The sequence below is a fragment of the Protopterus annectens genome, chromosome 17.part0, assembly GCF_019279795.1.
Source record: "Protopterus annectens isolate FY-2018-M chromosome 17.part0, PAN1.0, whole genome shotgun sequence".
NCBI classification, from domain to species: domain Eukaryota; kingdom Metazoa; phylum Chordata; order Ceratodontiformes; family Protopteridae; genus Protopterus; species Protopterus annectens.
In genome coordinates, this window is record NC_056751.1 from 387,175,837 (window position 1) to 387,203,136 (window position 27,300).

A 27,300-nucleotide genomic window follows, 5' to 3' on the forward strand; every position below is an offset into this window, starting at 1 on the left:
GAGGTGCAATTACAGTGGCAGTATGTCTCCTGTTTATTGGTTATATATGCATCTGGTCCACATGTGAGGTATGAGACATCTGACCACTCCCCGAATCTGTGTCACCAACTATGATTCTTGTCCCATCAGCATCACTACTCAGGGATTCCTAAAATTATTTTTCCTCTGTGAGTATACAGCTTGATGCAGGGCCACCACCTGTCACCAGCTGCTCCACTCATATCGTATCATATGTATGCTTCTGTATTTGATGCATGGTGGAGTTTGTCCCACCCACAGCACTGACATCATGCACCAATGTTTCCCACACATGGTCAAGTACAAGCTGACAGGCATCCCCTGTCCCAAGTAACCTCTTGCTATATTGTCATGCAGCCCTAGCTTGGCTTACAGTGAGTATCTGAGTGCACTTATCTGCCCCTTCAGGGCAATCAGTAACTGTGGCTGTAACATTGATGAAGGTGGAGGCCCTCAGAGTGGGTATGATACTGCAAAGTTCATGGGGGAAGGGGATAAACTGTTATGTTGACCCATTGGTATCTTCCTAGCCATTAGTGAGTTAACCCGCATCACTGTGTCCTGGGAATATGACTCAAAGTGGGGTTTGGCATCATTATCAAACCCCTGGCAGGATACTGTCTTCAGACTGTTGTTGCTGCCCAGCATCTGCATTTGCCACAGTGCCTGTTTTAACTCTTGAGGATACAAACACCTAACCATGTGATAAAATGGATGGCCCACATACCCTATACCACTTCATATGCATGCTGCTGACAGCTGCAGTCTTATAGCCAAAAATGAAGAACATCTACCTCTGGCAGCAGTTCCCCATGTTTGTTTACATGATGAACCTATGAAGGACAGTGGAGATGATCACTGCATGCAGTATTGTGCAGGTTCTCTTACAATGGTAGTAAGCCATGGTTGTAGTGATAGTTTGAGATTTTGTATATTGGGAAAACCTTTTGTCTGTAAGGGAGATGATGTAGTAGGTAAACTGCTCGAATTGGAAACAAGAATGATACTTAAATTTAACACATTGAAACCATTTGGTCTCAATCAGGAGCTGGGCCTTTAACAATGTATAAGGGCATATTTTTGCACATATATATCAGAAGCATACTTATTTACTAGTGTTTAGGGGATGATATTTAAGTACATCATTTGGGGAGTAATTTATTTTATAATTATTAGTATGGAATTAACTCTTTATATATACTTTAAAAAAAATATATATATTTTTTGATATGTGTATATTTATATTTCAAAATACTTTTTTATATATATGTATTAAATAAGTTTATTTCTTTATATATGTCTTATTATTATACATTTAAAACATATTTTTCATATGTATGTGTTGAATAGTTATATTATGAATGTACAACATGGTTTAAATAGTTAAAATAGATTAGAACAAGTAAATGTCAAATCTTATACAAAGGTCACTTTAAATTTTGAAGCACAATTGAATTAATTTATCAATTAATTAATTAGTTAAATAGTATAAAATGAGTTTATTTTGAAAGTTGAATTGTGATCCTTTGAAGGAGAATGGCCGAGGTACCAGATCGTTGATGGAATAAAGAGCTTTGGTGGAATTTGACTGTTGGTGTGTTTTTGGGCAGAACTGCTGACTTTCGTATGTTTTTGGCAAGAGGAAAGAGTCCACCTGGGCATGTGATAAGCTCTGAAGGAAGCTGATTTTGGTAGTCCTACAATTGTTCAAAGGCCTGGAAGCAATGGTAGAATTATGTACAAGGACTCTGTGACATCCATTTGAACAGTGTTATTGTGGAAGAGGTAAACACCTTCAAGTATCTGGAAAGAGTGGTTGATGAGAATGGAACTCTAAATGAAAATGTCAAAGCTAGAATCGGAGATGTTGCAGCCAAATACCATTGGGTGTCTGGGGTCATGTATGACAGAAGAATGACAAAGAAACAGAAAAGTAAGGAGCGCAAAACAGTGGTGCAGCCAGTTATTTTGTATGGTACAGAAATGCAGTGAAGGCAGAGCAGTTGAGAAAGCTAGAGGTGATGTAGATGAAGTGCCTGAGATGGGTGACAGGATGCACACTGTGGGACAAATGAAAGAATGATAACATTAGAAGAGAATCCAAAGTAGCTCCAATTTCAGAAAAAAGTCAGAGAGAACAGATTATGGTAGTTTGCATTCATGTTCAGGAAAGAATAAGACAATTTTGTGAAGAAGATTTGGGAGACACAGGAAGTCAACAAGAAGAAGTAAGGACAGCCATCAAAGAGGTGGATGGATTGTGTAAGAGAAGACATGTCTATGGAGTGCGGGAGAAAACTGCAGCACTTGAAGAAAACCCACACAAACACAAGGAGGATATGCAAACTCCATACAGAAAGCACCCCAGCCAAGAACTGAACACAAAAACCTCTTTGCTGTGAGGTGACAATGCTATCCTCTGCAGCACTGTGCTATACCTTGTGTGTGTGTGTGTGTGTGTGTGTGTGTGTGTGTGTGTGTGTGTGTGTGTGTGTGTGTGTGTGTGTGTGTATGTGTAGGTGTATGATAAGTGATCAAATGATCACAAAGCTGCGATATGTTTGGTTGACAACGTTTTATCAACTGAAACGGATGGTTGGACAGGTGTGCAAGATTGACAGTCCTGAGGTAGAAGAATATTCCCTTTCATAGGTTCATAGGTAGGTACTAGGCTATTGGCCCTAGGGCCTGTACAAGCCTAGCCAAAAAGGTACCCTGGCTTTCGCCAACCAAGAAAATTATTTTCCTGTGCCCCTGTCAAGCAGAGCCACAGAAGTGATTCCCGGGGTTGAATTTCCTATTACCCATCCAATTATCAAGATTTTTCTTGAAGAGTGCTATTGAGGAGCTCTGTTTAACATAGATAGGTAGTCTGTTCCAGAGTATGGGAAGTCTCTGGGACAGGAATCTATCCCTTCAGCATGTTCTGTTTATTGTGGTGACAAGGTTTAGATTCCCTAGAGCTTGTAGCTCAGAGGGTTTGGGATTTCTTTAAGTGGAGCATGTCCAACAGCTCTGGGTTTGACATAGCTTTGTATGTTAGGCAGAGATTGCCTCTGAGTAGGTGATATGCGACGGAGTAAAGCTGGAGTTTTTTGAGATGGTCTGCGTAAGGCATCTGTTTGAAGCCAGTAATCCTCTTTGTGAGGTATTTTTGCGGCCTTTCCAGTTGTTGTAGACGTCTTGTGAGGTACATACCAAAATGGACGTTGTACTCTAAAATGGGTCTGAGTGATGAGTAGAGGGGAACAATGACCTCTTTTTTTCTGGATGAGAAACCTTTTGTTATGAGGTGTGCCACGTAGAAGGATTTCCTGACCACTGTGGCGATGTGATTATCAAAGGAGAGACTACTGTCCACCTGTGTCCCAAGATCTCTTATCACTAGGGATTTTGCAATATCTTAGTATATATAAGTAGCAGGGGATGTGGAGGTGCAAAGAGGGCTGCCCCCAGCAGAAACACTTGCTTTTGGTTTAGTTGACTCCATGGTAATTCCCGAAGCATGCACAGAATGTGTTGATGTAAGTACGTCAGTATTCTGGTTATCAATGTTGTGGTCATGCAACCAGTTGCCCTACATCTCTCTTTATATAAATATATATATGTATATATATATATATATATATATATATATATATATATATATATATATGTATAAATATGTATATATGTGTATATATATACACACACACAGATAGATAGATAGATAGATAGATAGATAGATAGATAGATAGATAGATGTAGATGTTTAGATACATAGAGATATAAAACATACATGGTTTTGGTGGAGATAAAATTTATTTAGTTTAAAGAAATAAGGAATGCAAAGAGTGGCATCAGCAGCATTCTTGTAGACTGCAGTAAAACAGAATAAAAAATATAAAAAAAATGAAAACTGTATGTATTAATACAACTTTAATGCAGATGGGGAAACTACAAAGTAAATCCTGTTAAATAGAACAATACTAAAATGTGAAATATAACATTTGTCATGTTAATATAGTTTGATTACTTTTATATGAATGTAAATTTGCATATGTCACAAGTGATAATTCAATAACAGTGTTTGAAAAAAAATATTAATAATAAAAAAGTTTACATCCTTAATAATTGTCCATTGTAAATTGAGCAAATTCCAGCAGTAAAGTAGGACTAGATTCAGATGTGTAATACACTTTGTATTAATAAAATTCCTAGTGGATACTTTTAGAAAGAAAACAAGAATTTTCACAGATGTTCTCTAGCAAGACATTTCATATTTTTCATACATTGACTTTACACAGATTTTAATCCTTTAATGTGATAAAAGTAGCACCCATGGAAAGAAGAATAGAAACCGTGGGCGGAACCTTTCAGCAGGAGTCCATCCAGACAGCTATGTTCACAGCAGCTGCCTGGCCTAATTATTGCTTAAAAGTAGAAATGGAGAATTCTAAGTGTTTAGTTTCTGAACTGGCCAACAGAAGTGAACTTTATACATCAATAGGAAAAATGGCATTTTTGTTCCTTAAGTATTAATTCTGAATATGAGGATTCTACTCAGTACTGATAATATATTTTTCTTGTTGCAGAATGCTTATGTATAGCCACTGCAGCTATGTGATAAATGTTTTGTATGTACTCTAAAATTAAACCACTATACCTGCAGCTTGAGGTCTAGGATAAGGGCTGGGGGCTGCAGAGTTTATGCATGCTTCAGATGTCTTTTGTTTCTTCCAGTATATGTACTGTTTCTTTCCATTTTTTTTAATGCTGGTACCACCTGGATGTTTTCACTTTTTTGATTTAGGTGAATTTATTTGTGTAATAGGTTTCACTGAGATTTAGACATCAGAAAAGCCCTCTAATCATCTAAATCCATTTGATTATTTGTGTCAGTTGTATGCAATATGGAGGACCTTGACTGACTACCAGGTGGGATCTAGCCCTCTGTTAGGTCTCACCATCTCTTGAACTATGCCCTTTTCTGTTCTTCATAATATTGAGGTTAAAGCAAAGAAATGTCACCCATCTCCATCCTACAGACCTGGATTCCATCATGTACTAAATTCTTGCAGTCAGTAAAATGTTCCACAAACTCTGTCAACCAGTCAGCTTTCTACACTTGACTCTTGATTGAGGTAAATCAGTGCTCTTCAGGATGTGATTATCATTATTATTAGAAAGAAGTGTCCACATCGTGTAGCATAATTCATTTCAGGGACCTGTACCACTCAACATATGTATAAATGATATTAATGTGGATCATAGTGGAAAAGTGTGTCTCTACAGAGGAAACAAAGATGTGCATAAGAGACATCGGTATTGAAGGTGGTGCAGTTAGGCCGAGAAGAGACTTCACAAAATATGAAGAGTGTTCAAATGTGTGGAGTTTAGATTTACAACAGGAATCTGCAAGTAGTGGAAACTCAGTGGAAGAGTACTTAATGTGAGATAAAGTTGTGATGTGACAAATATAGGAAAGGATGTTTATAGGTTCATAGGTTCATAGGTAAGTACTAGGCTATCTGCCTAAGGGCATTTATAAGCCTAGCCAGAATGTGTTGGCTTTCGCCACCCCCTTAGATTAGTTCCCTGTGCCTCTGTCCAGTAGAGCCCTATAATCTAAAGCTACACATTAGTCACTATGAGGAGGCATCAGAAATGTTAAGCCTATATGAGGCATAGAGTGAGACTTCAGTAGCAGAAAACAAAAAGTTATTCTTCTTTTATACAGAGAGTTGCTGAGACCACACATAGAGTACTGCATGTAGCTTTTTACACCTAATCTCATAAATGATATTGACAAAACATAAACAACAACAACAAATTTCATTGGGTGTACAATAAAAAATGTACCACTAATTAACATTGAAGCATGCAACAAATAATATGGAGGAATGAATGGAAGAGGGAGCATGTCCAAAACATGTAACTGTTTCAGAGGCAATGTCAAAGTCCAAAAGGCAAGCTTCATTCGCAGGATATACAACTGCCAGAGGACATACTCTGAAGGCAAAGCCTACAACACTGAGTTCATGTAAGGAAGTATTTTCACTGCTGGCAGGCTAGATGTACAGACAGACTTCCTGAAGTCTAATGAGACTGATGAGGAAGTAACACATTGCTTAAAAAGCAGGTTCGGCATTCCTGTCAGTAAGAAAAACCGGAAAACTGAGTGGTCCAGGTGGTCCTTAGGCCTTGACAGACTCTGCTTCAATGTAGTCTGGTATTTATCCTAACTCTTAACTTGCGTATCTTTTCTGCAGAGGTATCTACCTCTTTTCCATGATTCACTGATATGGAAAGAGTCTCTTCCTTTTCCTTAGCTGTGATTACTTTTAGGCAGTATCACCCGATTGTTATTGAATGTTATCCCTGCAAATGTTCTTACTGATTTCATGATGTTCATGAGTTTCACAAGTTTGTTGTCAAAGTCTAGCCTAAGTGCTATCAAGGAACATGGACTCCCTAAAATATCTGATGAAGACATCTAGTCCAAACTGCTTATAAAATTGATTTTGAAAGAAATTGCAGAGTGAGAATCAAAAATGGATAAAGTAACCTTGTTCCAACAATTGAAATGTATTGAGAAATACAATTACTTGAAACCCTGGTTTTATTATTGTTTATACAAAAATGTTTTTTTAAGACTAAAAGTTTTGTCACAGTTATAAAACAATTCTCAGTTAATAGACTACTTTATAAGCTAATAGCAATTTGCCTATGACACAAAGTACCAGTGCAGGTTTAAATGTTGACAAGTGTCTTCATAATAAAAGTTAGAAATAGATGTCATTCCTTTTGTAAATTTCCCTTGAACCACCTCAAATCTTTTCAACTAACCCAAGTTGTAAGTACAAAATAAACTGTTGTATTCAAGAACCAGTCAGTTATATGTCAAGAACAGTCTTCTCAAGAAGCTTTCACCACTCATGAATAGATTTGGTAGCATGAAGTCCATTAAACTTAAAGCTTTGCTCACAATAATATCCACATGGCTTTTGAATGAAATATATTTGTAATATTAAAAAATAAAAAGAAAACAGAGAAACTAGTGGTCTTGAAACTTCATTGATGAGCTCAGTCACAATAATTTCCAAAAATCATGAAACCCAGGTAGTGTTCAAAAACAAGCCTTTATTCATCACAGACAAGTGATCCTCAGTAACAAAAATATTAGAAATGTAATATTTGTAATATTTTTTACTGGGTTTTCGTGAAACGTAGCTTCTTCAAGGACAACACCTTGTGAAAACTTTGTACCTTAATTCTTGGATTTCCAAAAAACATTGGGGCAGATTCATTAAAGCCTACACTAAGTGTATACTGTTCTGAGTAAACAGACACACAAACATAATTTACATCTTCCTCCTCCTACTTTTAGTGTTCCTATCAATATTCTTGCAGCTTAATATTGACAGGGATTCGTAAAGGTTACCACAAAGTGTAGACTACATGTAGACGCGTAGCGTAATCTTTCTGAGTGACTAGAAAAAAAAATGTGATAAGAATTTTATTGAATGCATATCATGTACCTTAGTGTGCACTTAGTGTAGGCTTTATTGAATCTGGCCCATTATGTTACATTTGTCCAGACTGAAAGAGAATCCAGATTTAGACACTCTATTTAAGACTTCTGACAGATAGAAATAAATTTTATCAAGGTCTTTGCGAATGATGATGGTAAATCTTGTTTTGCACTCATCCGCATATTTATTAATCCAGCAGGACCTGTCTATAGGAATGTTAAGCTGATATTAAACAACAAAGGGCAACTTATTGAAAATGAAATATAGGCGAGGAGTGAAATCAGGTTTAATGGTTCAATCATCACAATAAGTATTTTGCCCAATGATAAGGGTTTTTCTGAAGTTACTAAGGATATATCAGGACAGAAACTATCAGAAGTAATGGATTGTACTAGAAAATATAAATATGCTAGAAAGGTATTTGTTAAACTTGTCCACAATATCTTTAGGACAGGAAGGTATTTGATTCTCTACCTTCAGAGTCAGAGTTCGATTGTTGTTTTCAGAAAGGAATTAATAGTATACCCCAAAATTGCATTTTTATATTATTAATGACTAATCTGATCTCATATGTTACCATTTTCTGTTTTATCTTGAACTGAAACAGCTGTGTTATTCTGTTTAGTTTTGTTTTGTTGCTAGAAGTAGGAAGTTTTTTTAAAAAGCAGCAAACAATTCTTTATTCTTATATGACTTAATCATATATTGTCTCCACCATCTTAGAAGTTTTATTTCAACAGTTTTGTTTCTTAGATTTTGGTGATGATTCCATGTTAACCCATAAAATATTATCTAAGATGGAATATCCATACAACTTTTCACTATTGAAATCAAACGAAGATCAATCCATAGACCTTAGTTATTTACATAAACTGATGTAGCTAATTTGACCATAATTATATTTTTTATATGTTGAACACTCAGCCTTGAGACTAAGTAAACTAAAAGTAATGGAATTCCGGTCTGAATTGCCTAAAGGAGCACAGACTTTAACATGAGAGATCAACGTATTAGCGATAACGGCTACAAGATCCAACTCTGAGTCACCTCTGGTGTTATGTTCAACAGCTAGATGAAAACCACAAAAATAAATAATTTCTAAAAACTAAACTGCTATACAAAGTATGAGTTGGCAGAAGAATTTGACCAGTCAGTGTTTGGATAATTAAAATCTCCCAGCAATATAAATGTTTTTGTTGTCAAGAACTTTATCAAAGAACTGCAAAAAAATTATGATGTTTGAATGTAGTCTATGTTAACATACTACAAACCTTGTAGGGTAGCTAGAAAATTAACGATCAACACTAATTGTCTCTGTTAATTGTCAGACCCCCCCCAATTGAGCATTTCCAGAGAATGAGAAATCAAGAAATTTCTATATCTCAAAAATTATTATTTTAAAACCTTCATATCATATCAATATTTCTAACTCACAAAGTGTATTACCTATGCTATGCACATTGCAATAACAGCACACTACAGAATGATTAGGTCTACTGTTTTGTTTTGTTTTTTTTGGTGGGGGGGTAGCTCCTAAAATGGAAAAATGTAGTCAGCTATTTTGTTGGAAAGTAGACTTGCTCCATCCATAGAGTTGCTCCATCCATAGATATAAACAATCCAGAGAAAACATGTGATGATCATGTGCAAATACTAAGGTAATAAGCTAAACCTAAGTATTGTAACTATTTATTAAAAATGTCAGCCTTAGCAAAATGAAGTCTCCCCTACAAGGAGATGGAGTTATTTTTCTTAAAGACGCCATGCTGTGATTTGATTCTGAAATTTCCAAAGTTTCCAAAACAGAAATTTTCATCATATTTACTGGAAGTTTTCCAAAACAGAACATTTCATCTCATTTAATGGAATTTTATAAAGGTTTCTATTTTCAGCATGAAAACAATATGGTTATATTTAACTTTCCCAGAAATTAATTTTCTTAATAGTCTGGGAACTTGAGTGAATTTTAAGCCAGATAATGAACAGTCATATTTTTCCTATTGATATTGCAGTTTCCTAATGAAATTCCTAAGAATGGAATCATCCAGAAGAGTTTCCTCCTCAGTATTGACTTTGGTATAAGGGTAAGGTAACCTTCATGGGGCATACTGAGACCCCCTCCTATGACAGCTCTATTCTCTGCTTCTGGCAGAAAAGCATTATGATTCATAATTTCCATACAATCATCAGTATGAACTATGTTAGAATTACAGCATCTGAACTTAGTTCTGGGGATGGGATATCATCAGATGATTATAATTTAGAGGCATTTGTGTCTTCCAAGAAGGTGCCAACAGCATTATTTGCCTGGAATTGTGGTGCCTTGTTTTTATTCTGTTTACAATTTCTTTTTTTTTCCTCACTGTTACATGCTTATTTTCCTTGCTGGGGATACAACAACATCCATGTTAGATTTTGGTTCACAATTCAGTATGTTACCTTCAATTGTTAGTAGATCAGAAATGTTGGTATTATCATCAGTGTTATCTAATGATGAGTTAACTGTAATTAAGGAAATCTCTCGGTGTTATTTTCTGTAAGGTTTCTTTTTTTTTCTTGGTTTTGTGTTAATTTATTTTTTCTTTCTTTCTTTTTTGGATAAGTATCAAAGGATCAAAGTCAATTAAAACCCTAGTCTGTGTATTACTGTTGTTTTTGTCATTGACTTTACAGAAGTCAGAATCGCGATCTGTTAAAGCTTCACTTTTTAGGTTGCTTATATTTATAATACTAAGATTTGGGATCAGGGTTATGTTTAGGCCATATCTTGTGTATTGATATTGTTTATGTCATTAATTGCTTTACTGTGATCAGAAGTTCAACTTGTCCCACCCATACCTCTCAACTTCTCAGTACAAGAAAATCTGGACAGAACCTGACAAAATGGGGGACAAAGGCCCAGAAATAGGGAAATATTTTAAGTATTGTTCTTATAAACATACATTTTTCTGAAGGATATGAAGTCTGAAACACAAACGTATGTCATTATTTACTGACTTCAGTCTTCAGATCATCCCAGTGATCTGCCAGAAAACCCTAAATTTTATGAGGAACAGACCAAAAATATTAGCCAAAAATCTTAACAGTTGAGAAGTATGGTCCCATCTCCTAGTCTTATATTACAGTAACACTGCAAATGAAAAAAAAAAAAAGTTTAGTAATGGTTTATAGGACTCTTCCATTTGTACAATCAGAATTAGTATTATAATCAGATCCGTTTCCTTTAAGAATTATGAGATGTGCTGGTAACTTGACACAATTCAAACACAACTGTTTGGAAACAGAATTGCAATTTTTTGAGTAATTCCCACAATATTCACACTCATATCAGAAATTTGTCTTGTAATTACTGAGTTATTAAAGTAAAATCACAGATACTAACTGAAGCAAAGATTGTAGAAAAAAAATAGAATAACTGAGTGTTATAAACAAATGGGTACAAGCAGAATTATTACATATGCAGTGTACTCATTAAGTAAATGATTTAGAAAAATATAAAATAAAACTCTGTAATTAAACCAAACTTCACTTTAATACAACAAAATAATCCAGTAAGTGCTTTCGTCTCTTGACACAGAGACTTCATCAGACTGAATTACATATAACAATCATTTCATTTAAATACTTTTAACATTACATTGCATGGCTTTGCAGGTTTAATGCCTTAACCCCTTCCTTCTTGGGTATGTCACAAAATCTTCTCAGCTTACGTTCATCAACAGTCATGTTATGATATTTAAAAGAGCTCTCATTGTCCAACAATTCAATAATTTGCAACTCGGTCATAGTAAGAAAAATCTCCAGTTCCCTTCTCAAAGGAGGGTTATAAATACTAGGTTTGCTGAACACATTGCAAGCATTGTTATCTCTGTTTTTAAACAATAACTTAAAATTCAATTTCCTAATAAAATCTCTCAAATCATTAATAACATCACATTTGTTCGCTCTTCTGGACAGGATAAAGTTCCAGCCCTTGCTTAAAATGCCACAAGCAGTGGCATCCAAAAGTTTAAATGACAAATTAACAATTTTAAAACTGCAGACATCAACAGTACCTGAGGAAGAAATCAATTCTTCCATTTCTTCCAAGGTTTCTTTTGGTGCGACTTGTTGAACCCCCCCCGTGTTCGTAGCTGTTACTTCCACCCAAGTCTACTGGCCATTCGGCCCCTTGTGATAGACCTACACATTCTGCACTGGTTGGCCTAAGTGAAAATTTTCAATTGTTGGAGTTGAAGAAGGTGTGCATACAGCACTAACATCCATTCTCTGCCCTTGTTGAGCTAAACGCTCTGAGCATCTTGGCCCTCCTTAGTCTTCTGTGACAACGTTCATTGTAATGTTATTTCCTGTTCTTGGGCACACTGTTTCAACCCTTGATTCCATAGGCTCAGCTATTACCCTAATGTAAGCCACGCCTTCCTCATATTCTTTAAGGTCCCACTGAAACTTCTTGATTTTATGTTTGGACAAAACATCATTTTCTTTAATAAGTTTGTCCTGAATAAATCCAAATTTGGTTTCAAAATTATCTGCAGTTAATTTGTTTTTGAGCGAAAAAAAAACTAATGTTAATTTTATTATTAAGCTGTTCAATTTTCTGCTTATTCCAATCGGACAGCATTTCAACATATTGTAACCCCACCTTTTGGTTGTGTTCGACCCATTTATCAATTAACTCTTTGGATAAGTCACTACAATTTGGCATTTTGGTAATTCTGAGTCCCTTTGAGACCCTTTTAATGCGCAAGCAGTTATCATAATATATAACATCCCATATTAGATTTAGTAAAATACTTGAAGACAAAACAGACGCAAATGTCAGTAATGGCAGAAACTAAAACATAAACACCAAAAATGTCACCAAAAGCAATGAATGGTGAAACAGGAGGCAACAGCAAATTTGTAATTGAGTGTTTTCCATGTTTATTTTAAATTAGAATGTCATCAGAAATTAATGTTATGATGTAACCATGTGTTATATAAGTAAATAAAAATCCCACGATCAACTGTGTGATTCTCTTAAAAACTATCAAATAAAATATCTCTCAGGAAACACTAACTATTCAAGATTCACGATTTGTGTCTTTCGGATTTTCCCGGTTAGGGGTCGCCACAGCGGAACTCTGGTCCGCTAATGATTGTCAATAGATTTTTTACATGTCGAGTTTGCCAGCCCTGACGCACAACCTTCAACTAAGGTATGCCCATTCACGTATGTCTCCCCCCTGAAGACGCTCTAGCTGAGAATCGAATGGGACAACGTCTTGCTGTGAGGCGACAATGCTACCTCAGCACCACCACCGCAGCATGCCCAACAAAAACAGAATAGACCATGGCAATAACATTTAATGGAAATAATAATTATAAACATTTTTCCAGTATTTCAAAGACTCCAAAATACACTCCTTATATAAAACAATCAATTAATTAATTTAATACAACAATCAATTAATTTAAAAAATCATATGAACAGTGGTGTAAACTCCTTTGCCTTAATATAGGTTTAAGTGGACAGGGCTCATTAATTCCAGGTGTACTTAATGCATTAAGTCTACTAATCCCTTCATATTCAAACTTTTCTGTTTAACTTACAATATCACCTCTCTTGATGCCACAATAAACCAATTCTAGAACACAAAACTTAAACACATGAGATATATCATTCATTAAGATATGATTAGCCAAAGCATTTGAGGTGTTCAGCTTTTTAATGTCGTACATATGCTGAGCTATCCTGTCATGCAATCTCCTGTTAGTTTTCCCTACATAGAATGATGTACAGACAGTGCATTTTGCCATATACACTAAATTCATACTATTACAATCAGCATGAAAAGTTATAACTATGTTTCATTATAGAATGTATAAAATAAGTCATAGAATCAATATGCTGGCAATAATCACATTTCATGAAAAAACAGTCCCTTTTGTAATAGCCAAATTCACATCGCTTACATCCATTTTATTAGATTCAACCCTCTATAATATAAATGTCTTTTTAAATTAAGTTTATTTTAAACACTATCCTGAGAGAGGGATCTATAATCCTAATAATATCAGATGACATTAATAAAATCGGCCAGTTATCCTTTTAATAGATTTACTATTAGTAGCATGTGCAATAATATAAGAGATACTAGTGCCACCAACACCAGTGGCAGTCCTCCTTACCAATTCAGTAGAATTAAAGTAAGGACACATACTATAATTTTGATGTTTAACCTTATCCGATACTTTATTTATCTCGTTGTGGCAATAGCTACATCCCAATACAATTATCAAACATCACCCGCGCTTCCAGATCAAAATTAGTATCAGCAGATGTCAGTCTTGATACTCTACAAAACTGTTCCTTCAGAATATGCTTACACAACCATGGTTATATAATCACAAAAAAAATGAATGCACTAAAAATGTGTATTTCAAAACTGTATGTAATAATAGGTATAAAATATTATACGTTCAATCACATATTTAAAGATTTTAAATAAACTTTATATTAATTACTCCATTTAAACCTGGATCTCTATCTGCACATAAAATAATTGCCAATGAACCTTTTTGCACTCTAATAAGTTATTAAATTCACCACCGTACTACCTGTCACCAGTGTAATCCAAAACAAAAAAAGCAGTGCAGGCCATGTATATTTATAGAGGGCATAGATTTTATTTAAAACATCAAAATAAAATTGTGGTGGATAAATTCAGATTTACTTGTAATTCATAAGTTGTTGTCTGCTTGGCAATCTCTAATTCTTGTGACATTTTCTATATGGGTAAAACCACTTGAATGCTCTTGTAGAGAATCTACAAAGCTGTTTTGACAATTAAGAATACAGATTTTACTAACACTGACAAGCAAACATGCTTGTCAGTGTAATTCCTTCCAGACGTTTAGTTCTTTTGTTTTGTTAATACTAAGACTGTAATATAAAACAAATGAAGTTTGGCAACAAACCAAGTTGTCCCGGGACATCTTCGTGAGGAGTTAGATTGATATAAGTGGGAGTTAATTGAGTTTGGGAGGTGAAAGGGTTAAGTGGAGGCAGGGATGATTGGGAGGAAATGAGATAAGGGTGGGGAGGGGCTTAAGAGGTTTAGTCAAATGTACATTGGTAAGCAATCACATAATGGTGTGAACTTGCGACTGCCCTGCGCATGTGTAGTGCAGCGTGGTTTGTCAGTGGAGTGGGGCCCTGCCTTGATAGTACAGCTTTTCACATGAAAGGAAGTCAGGTTAGAGGGAGCAGGCTTTTCATCTGCCCAGAGTTTTACAGTATGTGCACATTTATTCTTCACATCTTTGGTCCTCCTTCCCTCAAATGAGGGATGAGGAAAGATTAGCCTGGCTTTGGCCTTTGTTCCCCTTTTAGGTATGACTTTCTTCGGAGCTCTAGCTGTGGGAGGGCTCAGTGAGGAGGAAGGATGAGAGATGGTAACTGCAGTGGAGGAGATTTATTTTGAATTGGGGAGAGCTGAGAAGCTCCTGGAGTTTAAAGTATATTGGCCATTTGCTTAGGCCTAGTTGGGAATGGTCTTGCTTCAGAAGGCAGAAAAGCGATGCCTATATATTGTGAGTACCTCTATGTTGCTGAATGTAATGCCTACATTTTGTGAGTGTCTCGAGGTTTCTGAGTATGCGACTTCCTGTTTTCAGTCGTACATTTTAAAAGCATATTAGAAGCAGCAAGGTGCAGGTACTTGTAGTGAGTGCACCGCTTCACATTCCGTGATCAAACGTATATGATATGGTATGGCAAGAACAGCAAGTGGTGTGTGTCACAAGCTGGTATATATTAAATAAAAAAAAATAAAAAAATTCTGGTACTACAGCCATTGTCTGAATGGTAATCAGGATAACTGTGGAATGGACATATCAGATGTGGTATTTATGTTCCCTTTTCTATCCGATTTCTGTTGTGGACACATTTTGTTTTTGGGTTGGTTCGGGTTCATAACATGGTGGCTTCTGGCAGATTAGTGTTTTACTGAGGATTGAAAGACATTTGGCAGAGCCGGTAATTTGGTTGACTCTTTATGGTGTGTGTTTTGATTATTTTAATTTCAGGATGGTATAATGTGATCAGTCACGGGGCTCAGATGAGTGGTGTTCCTTAATAAAAAAAATGCAGTCTTCTGACAAATCCCATGATTGCTCAGAGGGTTAAACTCTCTAATAATGAATTATGCAGTCCTGGAGAGATGTCACAGGCTCAGCTTAGCATGAACTATGGTTTGTATAACATGTTATGCTGATTCATTACCAAGTTAGTTTCAATTGGTTCTGGGTTTTCGCTGGTGGGGGCAGTCTATGGTGCCCATTTTGTGAGGATTTTCCTCAGCTGAAGTGGCCAGTGGTTTCTGCGGGCTCTGAGCCTGGTTGTTGATGGGTGTCACTGTGCATGCATGGTGGCTCACGGTGAGAAGTGGGTCCTTCATATCTCTCAGCTATCCATATTTTGGGCGGACAATAATGATTACTCAGTGACAACAGTTAATTCATATATTTTAATGACTTGTTGGTTGCAAAGGTTATGACGGAGCTTCAGGACTGCACAGGTTCGTAAAGCTCTAGAACTTTAGTGCTAACTGTTATTTATGTGCCCTGAAACTTACGCCTGTTTTGGAACATCCTTGCTGAAGGTTTTACATTAGCATTTTGGCTAAAATAGCTAAGCGATTGTCAATAACCAGCAAGGTAAAAGATTAACTGTTACAAGTTGGGGGAATACACAAGTTCACATGTATTGCTGGGATGCAAATGGTAGTCTTTTCAGTTTTAGACCGTGACTGGTGCAGAGATACTCATTGCTGGGAGTGCCTTCTTCTTGAGTTGTCTGGATTTCTTGTGTTGTTGTTGGGAGTGTGCAGGGGGGCATGAGTGGCATACCTCTTAACTGTATAGATCTCTGAGCGGTTTACTTTTCCCTCAAGGTTTTGGTCACTTTCTTTTAAATTATTGGAAGCTGTTACAATTATCGGCTGTCCAAATTGTCACAGAGTGTCCAAGTTTGACTTGTAATTTTGTCAATTCTCCTTGCAAGTTTTGAAGAAAGATACCCAGGCAGTTACAGTAATGGTAGGAGCAAGGGGTCTAGTACAAAGAATTTACAACCATATTTGATGGGAGTGATTTTCGTAGGTTTTTTTAGATGGAGCATGCTTGGCTTGACACTGGCTGTTACGGGGAGGGGTGGGGTTGTTAGGAAGCTTGGGACAACTGTCAGGCTGGTTGGTAACAAAAATTAGCTTGGCCTATACAGTGCACTAATTGAGGTGGTATGGAATCACAAGGTTACCCTGGTTTGTGGATATTGATATGTTCCTTCCTGTGTGGGGTTTCGTTGTAACATACTCGACTGGTAGTAAAATTTACATTAGGTATTTGTTAGGGCTTTGGGAAGTATAGCTTCAGTTATGGCTGCTTTGTCATAAATGTATTTGGCGAGGGGTACATTCCTTCCCGGGTTGGTGGGGTAGGTGGTCTTTGAATGCATCTTATGTATGTTAGATGAGTTATATGTTTTTTGTTTGGAATGCTGCTGCTATAATTTGGCATGGGCGGGTATAAGGTGGAGCCTTCTCTTTACATTTTAGAGGATTTACTTTGGTCCTTTTCTTTGTAGATGGTGGGTGATGAGTACCTGTTGTGGTGCTACACAGCGAGTTCACAGATGATGGAAGTGGTGGCGAGTGAGGAGGTTACACATGGGGAGCACAAGTGGGCAACAGTTACTGGCTGAGGTAAGTGGATTTCAAAGTTTTTGAGTTTTGGTAGAGGAGTTACATTGCTAGCCAGAGAAGGACAGGCACTTGAGTTTCTGATGTCAAGGTTAATTGGTTGTAGAATCTGTTCTATTAACCATTCAGTATGTTAGATCAAGGTTGGGAAGTTCCCTGCTTTTTTGGCATTTGCATTCAGTAGTAAAGGGTGTAACAGCCATTGGCCGTATGGAAGAGTTTGGGTTCCTGCAGTGGGCGTGATGAGGTTACAGGTAATTCATTTTAGTTAGTGCTCATTAAGCCACGTCATGGTGTATGGGGGTTCAGGTAGGTGGGGTGGAGTCACAGCAATCTTAGGATCATAGAAAGTTAATAGGCTACTGGCTTTGGATGATTACAAGCTAGACAAGTTCAGCTCTTATTTTGCGGGTAGCACCTATTACTCTTGTCTGAGGGGATATGATTCATAGCATTAAAAAAAAAGAAAGGGGGAGCTGGTCCCATACTTTGGTACAGAGTTTGGCAAACATGTGATGGGGGTGGCAGGGATCCTTTTCAGTGCTTCCATGTTAAGTAATTCTTGGTATGTGTGCACATAGAATTTATTGTTTTTTTTTTCTTTGCAGATTGCTGAAGTGCAGAAGGCATCAAGCAGTGGCCTGAAAAGTGGATCTGAAAGGTGATGCTTCTTGATAGGATGGATGTTCTGCCACTGGAATGGGGCACAATGAGGGTCTGTGTAATCGTCTTATTGAGGCAGGTTAGAGCACGGTGCTCAAGTAGTGTGGCAGCTGATTATTGCATTGGTATGGGGGGGCAAGTAAGGAAGAGATAGATGGGGGGCAGGATAAAACTGTTGGGATTGGTTTATGGGGGGTGTGGGGATTCCACAGGAGGAGTATAGTCACAACATTCATAGGAGCACAAGAACTTATTAGGCTAAAGCGCTATGGCTCTTGCAAGCCTGCAGAGCTCAACCCTTGCCTTCAGGAGCTTGGAACCTTGGAGTGTTTATAGTTACTCATCCAGTTGTTTAAACCATATTTGGGGGAAGGGCCAATGACGTGTTTGAAAGGATGCTGGAGTTTGTCCCTAATGGGTGGTATCTTTAGGGTAACAGATTTGTCCCTTGAGTAGATAGTGGTAATATCACATACTAGGTTAAGGTTTTATAGAGTAGAACAAGGATCATTTCACTTGTGGTTTGGGTGAATTTTGTAAGTAGGGTTTTAAGAAGTAGGGTAGGTAGGTGGCTGTGTTGGGGTAATTTTAGAAGCAGGGGCATTGTTTACATGGGAGCTAGAAGGTTTAAAGGAAGCTTGGTTACAGGATGTGGCAGCCATAGGCCAGGTCTTAATTCCATACTAGAGGTATAAGGGAAGAGATCCTTCAAGGGGAAAGGCCAGGGACAAGCAGTGGTTAAGGATGATTAGTAGTTTGAGTGTTCTAGCTAGGATAGTTGCTAGGAAGAAGTGAGTGGGGGAGAGTTGAGGTGCTGAGTGGGGTGGCTTGGGTTCTAGTCCAGATTGTCATTTGGGAATGAGTGAATTGGGGGTGTTAAAGTTGGGCATGTAGAGTACTTCATTGCTGGGCATAGGCGAGTTTCAGGAACTAGGTCAAGGGGTGCTGCACTTAGTGTTAGGTCATTAAAGTTTTAGAGTTAGACTATCCTCTGCAGTAATCAGGTTACTGCAAATCCAGAACTGGTTAGTTTGGTGGGCTAAGGTGATATGCTACAGTTGACAGGGTCCTGGGTTCGAGACTTGCTAAGGGTTTTCTTTGACTGGGTGTTGATTCAAGTTCAAGGGGTTATAGTCTCTGGCTTTTGTTGTGGTTATAGATTGTCATTTTGTTCAGGATGAGCCATGATTACTGGCTTGAGGGAAGTGGTTTAAAAGGGAATGTATTCTCTTGGAGGGGATGTTCTTGTGGTACAGTGGGGTCACGGGTAATCCTACTTTATCTAGTTTCATTAGGGCATGTTTCTGTGATGGTATGTCAAGGTGTGGGTTTATGATGGGATTCTAAGGTGCTTTACAGATGATGGGTACACCGAATAATGTTTGGCTTAACCCTTCCCTTTATAGGAGGTAGTTGGTTGAACAATTTTGGGTAGAAGGGAGGGGAACAGCCTGGTCAGGCTGGTTGGTAGAGAAGAGGGACAGGCTTGCCTTCTGTTCCCCCTCTGGTGTCTGGATGTTCATTTCAAGGATCTGGGGAAAGGAAAATGAGCAGCTGTAGAAAGCTTGCTGAATAGATAAGCAAGCTGAGGTAAGGATGATGCTTATTTGGTGGAAGGTAATTCAATGAATGGTGGATGAAGTGAAATAGGATGCTGTTTCATAAGTGAAGTAAGCAAGAAGCAGTATGGACCCTGCTTAATGGACAGGGTTAGTAGGTATGTTGCCCTGATTAACATTACAGGGATGGAGCTTCATAAGTAAAGTAAGTGAGCAAAGGTATGGACCCTGCTTACTGGGGCAGGGTGAGTAGGTACGCTGCCCTGATTAACATTACAAGGATATTTATGCTGTGTTTATAATCAACTATATTATGGTTTGTTGTAATTAATAATTTTGGTGAACAAAGCTATGTTATGGAAGTTTTAATAAAGGTCATCAAATGTCATTCAGTGTGATCTGTTTATTGAAGAGGACCAGGACAATTATATTTGGTCACCAAGTAGATTGCAATGTCTGTCACATCCTATTGTATCATGCAAACTTGGCATGCATGCAAAGTCTTTGTACCATGCATGCATGCTACTTGCCTCACATCTTCTCACTGATGGAAACTTTATATAACAAAACAAGTACTACCTTTAAACACTGGCCACAAATCAGCTGTTAAAACGGAAGACATTGTGGCAAGCTCTGCTACCTCTGGCAAAGCCCTACAAAAATATAGAGGTGCAAAAGAAAATTAGGAAAAGCTCCTCCACACAAAAGCAGTCTTTATATAATAAAGTGAGCTACTTCTTTTACACACCAACCACAGATAACCTGTTAGAACAACATCCTTCTCCTGCTCCGTCACTTTAGGCAAAGCCCTACAAAAATACATAGCTGTGAAAGAAAATTAGAAAAAGGTCATGCACAGAGAATCAAGCTTTATATAACAAGGGAGCTACTGCTGTTAAACACTGGTCGTAAATGAACTGTAAGACCAGCACACACACATCCCAAGAACTTTTACCTCAGGCAAAGCCCTACAAACGTGCAGAGCTCTGAAGAAAAATCTGAGTTTTAAAGCCACTTCCTGGTTATAGCCTTTGTGATGACTTTTTTAGATTCAAATCAGTTTTCTCTTCTGCAACTTCTAAAATAAATCATATTATAATGTAAAAGTCAGTAGAATCATTAAATTGCTGTTTTTAAAATGTTAGCTTGTGGTTCCACAATTTCCTTTGGGGAAAACCTGGATAGTATTTGGTATTCTGTAGTTTGTGTAAAACCTGACAATATTGTGTTTATTTGCTTATGTTTAATTATTTCTCTGATAGCAAGAGAGATGATTTGGATTAATGTTTCTGTCACAGGATGGATCTGGGACATGACAAATATTATAATAATATAACAAACTCAGATATACTGCATTTCATGAAATAATGCTAATTTACATGTATCATGAGAAACAGAAAAGCCATTTTACAATGTTAGGATAATAATACAAAGGAAAAACTAAATCATTGTGAAATTAATGGCTAGTGAGTTAAAGCATGTACTCCTACTTATAGCTCTGTATGCTTTTTCAGGCCGTTTTGGCTAGTTATGGTTTTCCCTTAAGTGAAAAAGTGAAGAATTCATAAAGCTGTGTTGCTGAGCTCACCTCTCGAAACTTAACTTGTCCACAATTAATTACACTGTACACATCCATCCATCATCTTCTCCACCTCCATTTTTTGCATGACTTATAACTTTCTAGTATACTAGCAATCAAAACTGCTCAGATCATCCCTCTAATACCTCCCACTCTCTCCACCTTGTTACACCTATCCATACACCCATTATTCCATACCTTTCTTTCCCTAGCTATCTCATTTGCAGCCCGTGTACTTTCTCTTTTCTACCATACAACTTTAGTTTGCCAACCACTTTCTAATCTTCTGTTCACCCTTTCTTTACCTTTTGCATTGACTCATACTTCATTTCTCTCCGTACATAAATTTTGGATCTCACTTGAACTACCAATATTTCTGTGCACACATTAAAACCCCATCCTCTTATAAATCACATTACTATCTGCTGTGAATCACTTGTTTGCATATCCCGCAGTAATTGTGCATACACGCCAAATTGTAAAAATTGTTTATCATCATCATCATGAAAGTGAACCTACTTTTATTATTGGTCATTTTTTTTCAACCTGTTTGCTTGATGATAACCAAGCGATGTGAAGCTTTTTCTCTCAAAGTATGCATCCTACTGTATACATTTTTACATTCCTTTGCTTCTAGCTTATTATTATTAATATTATTATAATTGGAGCTTTTGTCCCCAGGCCTCCACTGAAAAAGGGTTACTTGCTGCCAAGTTGGAATATCCAGCTAAGCAAAATCAAATAAATAAATAAATCCTTTGCGCATATTCATATATGTATTTACGTCTGTTTATGTAATAGTTTGTGCACATACAGGGGATAGCATTGTCAGAAGCTTCAAGAATCAGTCTGTACAAAATAGTGAGCATCTTTAATAGTATAGAATTATGTATTCAAAGTATTCACAGGCTATATACCATGCCCAAAGACCAGCCTAGATAGCTGAAGCAGTCATAGTGACACTTGTGACAAGGAGCTAAGAGTACAATTAGCAGATTTTAACCATAAACATGGAATAAGAATGACTCCTAAAAGAAAACCTTGGGCAATGCTTAGTGAATCAAGAACTCTCAGTCATTATTTACTGCCCACATATGTTCCTAATCCTGAACAACTGGGTCAGCTGTTAGGGGTGTATTGTCAATGTGGTAGTTCCTTGGGGTAAATGACATCCCAAAGGATACAATAATACCTTCTTTGGGATTTACCTTCAGTCCATGATTCTAGCTCCAGTTATTTATTTGGGACAAATCCTGCAGGATGGCTAATTCATTTATGGATTAAGTTACTGCTCCTAGCTTGCAATCACCTGCAAACTTAGCCATAGCCCATTGGCATTGGCTTTTGCTGTAGAAATAGTTGTTCTGTATGCATTTATTATACATTTATTATTATAGTTTAGTTATTTACCTGACCTTAAACATCCTCCCTATTCCATAAGACAGCTGCCTCATTAAGCCAGTGCCTGAGAGATTCTAAGGAGCAAACTGATAATGAAATCAAGCACTTTTGCTTATGCTAAAATAAAAAAGGGGAAAGGAACTCTGCGTAAACCATCACCCAGATTTTGAATGATATGATCATTAAGGTGATTAAGGTATATTGTAACAATGATGAAGCTGGATCTCTATTATTTTTCAGGCACAGTCAAATTTGACTGCACTGTTTTCTACAACAGACTGCAGCAGATGAAGAGTGGAAACAGTTTTTCAGTTTGGTGGGCTTTGACCTTTGACCTTTTTCTAGTGACTGTGCTATAAAGGAATTGGTATCTTTAAGTAACTGGGGTGCATGGAATGGGGAAAGGCTCCAACAAGAGAATAGCATGGGGGCCTGTTACACTGAAAGTCTTTTTATTTGTTTTTGTTTAGTGTTTCAATGATAGTAGATTCTATATTATAATATTAATTTCAATGAATAAAATGCAGTACTTTACAAATGTCTTTGCACTACAATTTGACGTGAGTCATCATATTGTAAAGATGAGTTGGCATTAAAATCCCCACTGCCCTGCTTATGAGGTATAGCTTAATCCATGTAATGATCATCTTCACTAATGACTTGAAGACTAGCACGGAAGAAACGATTCAAAGGGTGATCTGCAGGGTGTAAAACGCTGCTACAGTAGAAGCACATGGATGTCATGAATATATGTATAAACAAAATCATTTGTTATACAAGTGTGATATATTGCAACTAACTTTAGTGTTTGTGTTAGCATCTGAAACTAGTAAACAACAAAGAAGTAGAAGATCAACAGTTATACCACTGTGCTGAAAAAAGTGATGTTTTAGTTCACTATTGAGTATTACAGCTACTTGCTATAATAAAACATTATTGTGTGCCATGATGGTAATCCATGTTATTCATTCATTCCCTCAGAAAACCCACACAACTCAAAATATGAAGGAGGAGAATTTATTACGACGTAGATTTTCACTTTGCCCTACGTCATCGACACCACAGAAAATTGATCCTCGCAAACTGACACGCAACTTGTCATTCGGAGCAGATCATGAAATTTACACCGTGAATCCAGGTTTGTTAATATAAATATTTTGGGTTTTCAAATCTACTGTGGATAATGGGGTTCATAACACTGTGATAATCTTCTCAGCTTCATTAACATTGTAATATATCTAAATATAGTCATTGTTGTCAGGTCCTTTGGAATGCTACCTGTGTATATCGTAACATTAAAGATAGTGTAACATGATAGCAAATGTCTTTCCATGTTAAACATATCAGTGACATCATGCATTTTGTATGATTTGTTCTGTTCATTTGTATTGTATAACATTCATTGAAGGAAAGCATTTACTGTTATATCTACTTAAAGTTGAGACCCATGCTAGGAATGCCATAACTGTTTCTGATAATTATTCTCAGTGATTTCATCAACAGAAAGAGATATATAAAATAGTGGTGAATTTGTAGTACTACACACTCTGATTTAAATCCTGGCCTGATAGCACAGAGGTTAAAGCACAGAATTACCAATTGGTAGACCTAGGTTCTATACCTGGCTGGGGCACAACTGGGCAGCAGTGGTGTCTGCACAGTAGAAAGGTATGACAATCTACTTCCATAATATGCTAAGAGAACCCTTTGCAGACTACTCATAGAGTCGTCATGAGCCAATTTTGACTTGAGGGCATTAATTACTATTTATTTACTCTAATTTAAATAGGGAAGTCACTTAAAAATATTACATTTGTTTATTTATGTGAAATATGGTGACTAAAACATTTAAAAAGGATTAAATGGTTTATCAATATTCTGTTAAGATATATATTACATGCTGATGTGAATCGGTATATTTAAGTTATATATTTATTTGTTTAAAGGTTTGCAACCAGATTATCTTGTTTCACAGCAGTGATTATAGTACAGAGAGTGCAGACAAATTAATGATCTTAAAAAAGACAATACCACCTATAATTCACTGCTGAAAACAGCAACTACACTTAAAAACTTTCTTGGTGCTTTTAGCATCAAGACCCCTCCCAGTGTAGGATATGAGCCCATTCATTCCAGCATGCTGAGGATCAGCCCCAGGGTTGAAAGCCTGTGAAGGGCACCTTCATCTTGGCAGCCATCGTGTTATACTTGCACTCATCTGTGTTCATGTCTACCAAATGCTTCTCTGCAGATGGTATTTCTGTCTCAATGACTGCTTTACTGTCACTGCAGCTGTGACTCTACACTCTCAGTTAGACTAGGGCTAATTATGTTTTATAAGGGATCCTATCTGTCCCAGGCCAAGAAACTACATACCACAGCCCTCTCTTTTTCGCCAGTTTGCAGCTCCAAGGCATAGGCAGAGGCATTTTTATTATTCCTAATCCCCATCCATTGGTATTGACATGAATGCACAGGACTGCTTATCTCCTATAGCCATGCATATATGTGATCCTTCATACGTGCAGGCAAGGGATACTGTTACCAAATTACAACCCCACCCACACCTGTTGTAAGACCTCCCCTCCACTTCATACTTGCTCAGACCCTCCAGCTTAAGACCAGACATTCTAGGAGGAGTGTGGGTGTGGCTGAGCAAGACCCACCATCCCCCCACCCACAACACTCCTCCCTGTCCCTGCTTGTACCTTCAAGTACCTGACCCACTAACAGAAGTTGGGTTGCCTGTGTTATAGTTAGGGTTCTATGTCTCTATGTCACAAGGAAAGGTTCAACTGTACTTAAAAATAATACACCGCAACAAATAAACATGACTTTTTAGGGTGCAAGGCTACAGGAAATATGAGGTAATTATGTACACTGCAGGTAAAATAATTCACATTTTCAAATGTAAATACAAATGAAAATGAACTTCAGAAAGAACTCTATACCTAAGAAATAGGAACACCAGTAGAAGACAATTAAAAGAATTATACAGTATGCAAATATACAGGACAGTATGATAAATATGATAAATGAACAATAATGTCATCTGTGCAGTGTAGAGTGTAAAAAAAAAACAGTTTAGCAAAACCACAGAGGTAAGTGTGCAACAGAGATTGATACCAAAATGTAGAGAAGGAGCCTAAAGAACATAATCACATAGCCACTGCAGTAGTTAACAGAAATACTGCATTTTTTTTAAAAAGCATAATTGTTTAAATGAAAATATGCTGAAGCTGTTTTATTTTTCAGCAAATCTGACCACGAGTCTGAATTAGCCACCACCTAAAAACATTTTTTGTCACCATCAGGTGCTATTCTTATATTTGGTACAAGATACAGAACTGAAAGCAAGTAGACAAGAAGATAGCCAAACATGCACCTTGTACGTCATAACTTACATTTAAAAAAAATAATGGTTTCGTTTATAAATATACTTTGCAGATGTGAATGTAGTATTAAACTGCTTTTCTGTCACTGCAGCTGTGACTCTACACTCTCAGTGATACTAATATAATGTCAGTCTGAAAGTGAGCAACACACAAGGAGCAGTGACCAGACTCTTTAGTTAAAAATCCCAAATCTGTTCCTTAGTTGTTGTCTTTCGGCTTTTCCCGATTAGGGGTCGCCACAGCGAAACTCCGGTCCGCTAATGATTGGCAGTTGGTTTTTATGGTGTCGAGTTGCCAGCCCGATGCCCAACCTTCAGCGAAGGCACACCCATTCAACACATGTCTTTTGAATGCCCACTCGACCGCAGAGAGGACATGCAGACTCCACACAGAAGGCACTCCCAACCCAAGCTGAGAATCGAACGGGAGAACCTCTTGCTGTGAGGCAACAACAATGTCTTCTAATTAGCCATCTAGCCTGATTGGGATGTGATTGTATGTGTGGGCACCTGAGAGACAAATTCTGCTGCTGTCAATAACCATTTTGTTAATCACACGAAGTGGCAGTAAGTGCTACCAATTCACATATTTATCTGGCCTGCGTGTTACTTCAATAAAATTTAACTCTGGGTATTTACTGATCATCAAGTTATTTGACATATCAACTCTTCAACAGATCAGTGACTTCAGTTTTATTTAGGTGCTTAAGTCTAAGGGAAGTACAGATTACAAATCATTGATAAATAAAGTACAGTGTACTGCAAATTTTGAACAAACACCATGGTTGGTTAATGACCTGTGCAGTAGTCAACTCCCAGCATCTTAAATCTTCATTTGATTCAGTTGTTTTAGCTTGTCATGCAAGTTAAAGTCATTTGGGTGCAAAATAATTTAATACATATTTTGCCAGATTACTACCCTAAACTAAGAGGCCCTAACACATTTAAGGTGCTACCAACAGTCCCCAGTGGTGTCTAGTAGGAGAATTGCCACCTGTCCCTCATTTCACAGGATAATACAGATCTACAAAGCTGCATCCTACAAAAGACACAAAGATGGCAAACATCATCATACTATTTCAAGAGGAAAATATTTCCTAACTTCCCCTAAGTATCAGAAACAACTAAAATACAACACTTCAAATAACTTAAATGATGTTAAACAATAGAAACAGCTAACATTCAATACTACCGTGCCTTCTGTAGTGATAATAAAATGAAGAAAGTCTGCTTTCTTGAGTTTATCCAGCAAAACTTCAGGACTCATTAAGCAATATCATGCTTTTGGCATCTAAAAATGTGACACCCATAGCTAACAGTACTGCAGCAGCCTGGTATTTGAACTTTATGCAGCAAATGCTTCATGATAAGAATTTATCGGGTATTACAAGAAAATGTATCTGGCACCAGGAAGATAGACTGTAGT

General features: G+C 37.2%; 1 protein-coding gene across 10 annotated transcripts in view; it reads left to right on the forward strand.

The window, feature by feature from the left end:
• OSBPL5 (oxysterol binding protein like 5) overlaps positions 1 to 27,300 on the forward strand; it is a 1,550,034-nt gene that overhangs the window by 696,632 nt on the left and 826,102 nt on the right. For 5 of the 10 annotated variants that reach the window (XM_044059002.1, XM_044059008.1, XM_044059003.1 and 2 more), the window contains one exon: positions 23,462 to 23,618. In XM_044059002.1, coding sequence (XP_043914937.1) covers positions 23,483 to 23,618 — 136 coding nt within the window. In that variant the 5' untranslated portion in view covers positions 23,462 to 23,482. Of the gene's footprint in view, positions 1 to 17,163; positions 17,282 to 17,886; positions 17,940 to 23,461; positions 23,619 to 27,300 lie in introns of all 10 variants that reach the window. The other 5 variants (XM_044058998.1, XM_044058999.1, XM_044059000.1 and 2 more) reach the window with 2 other exon arrangements.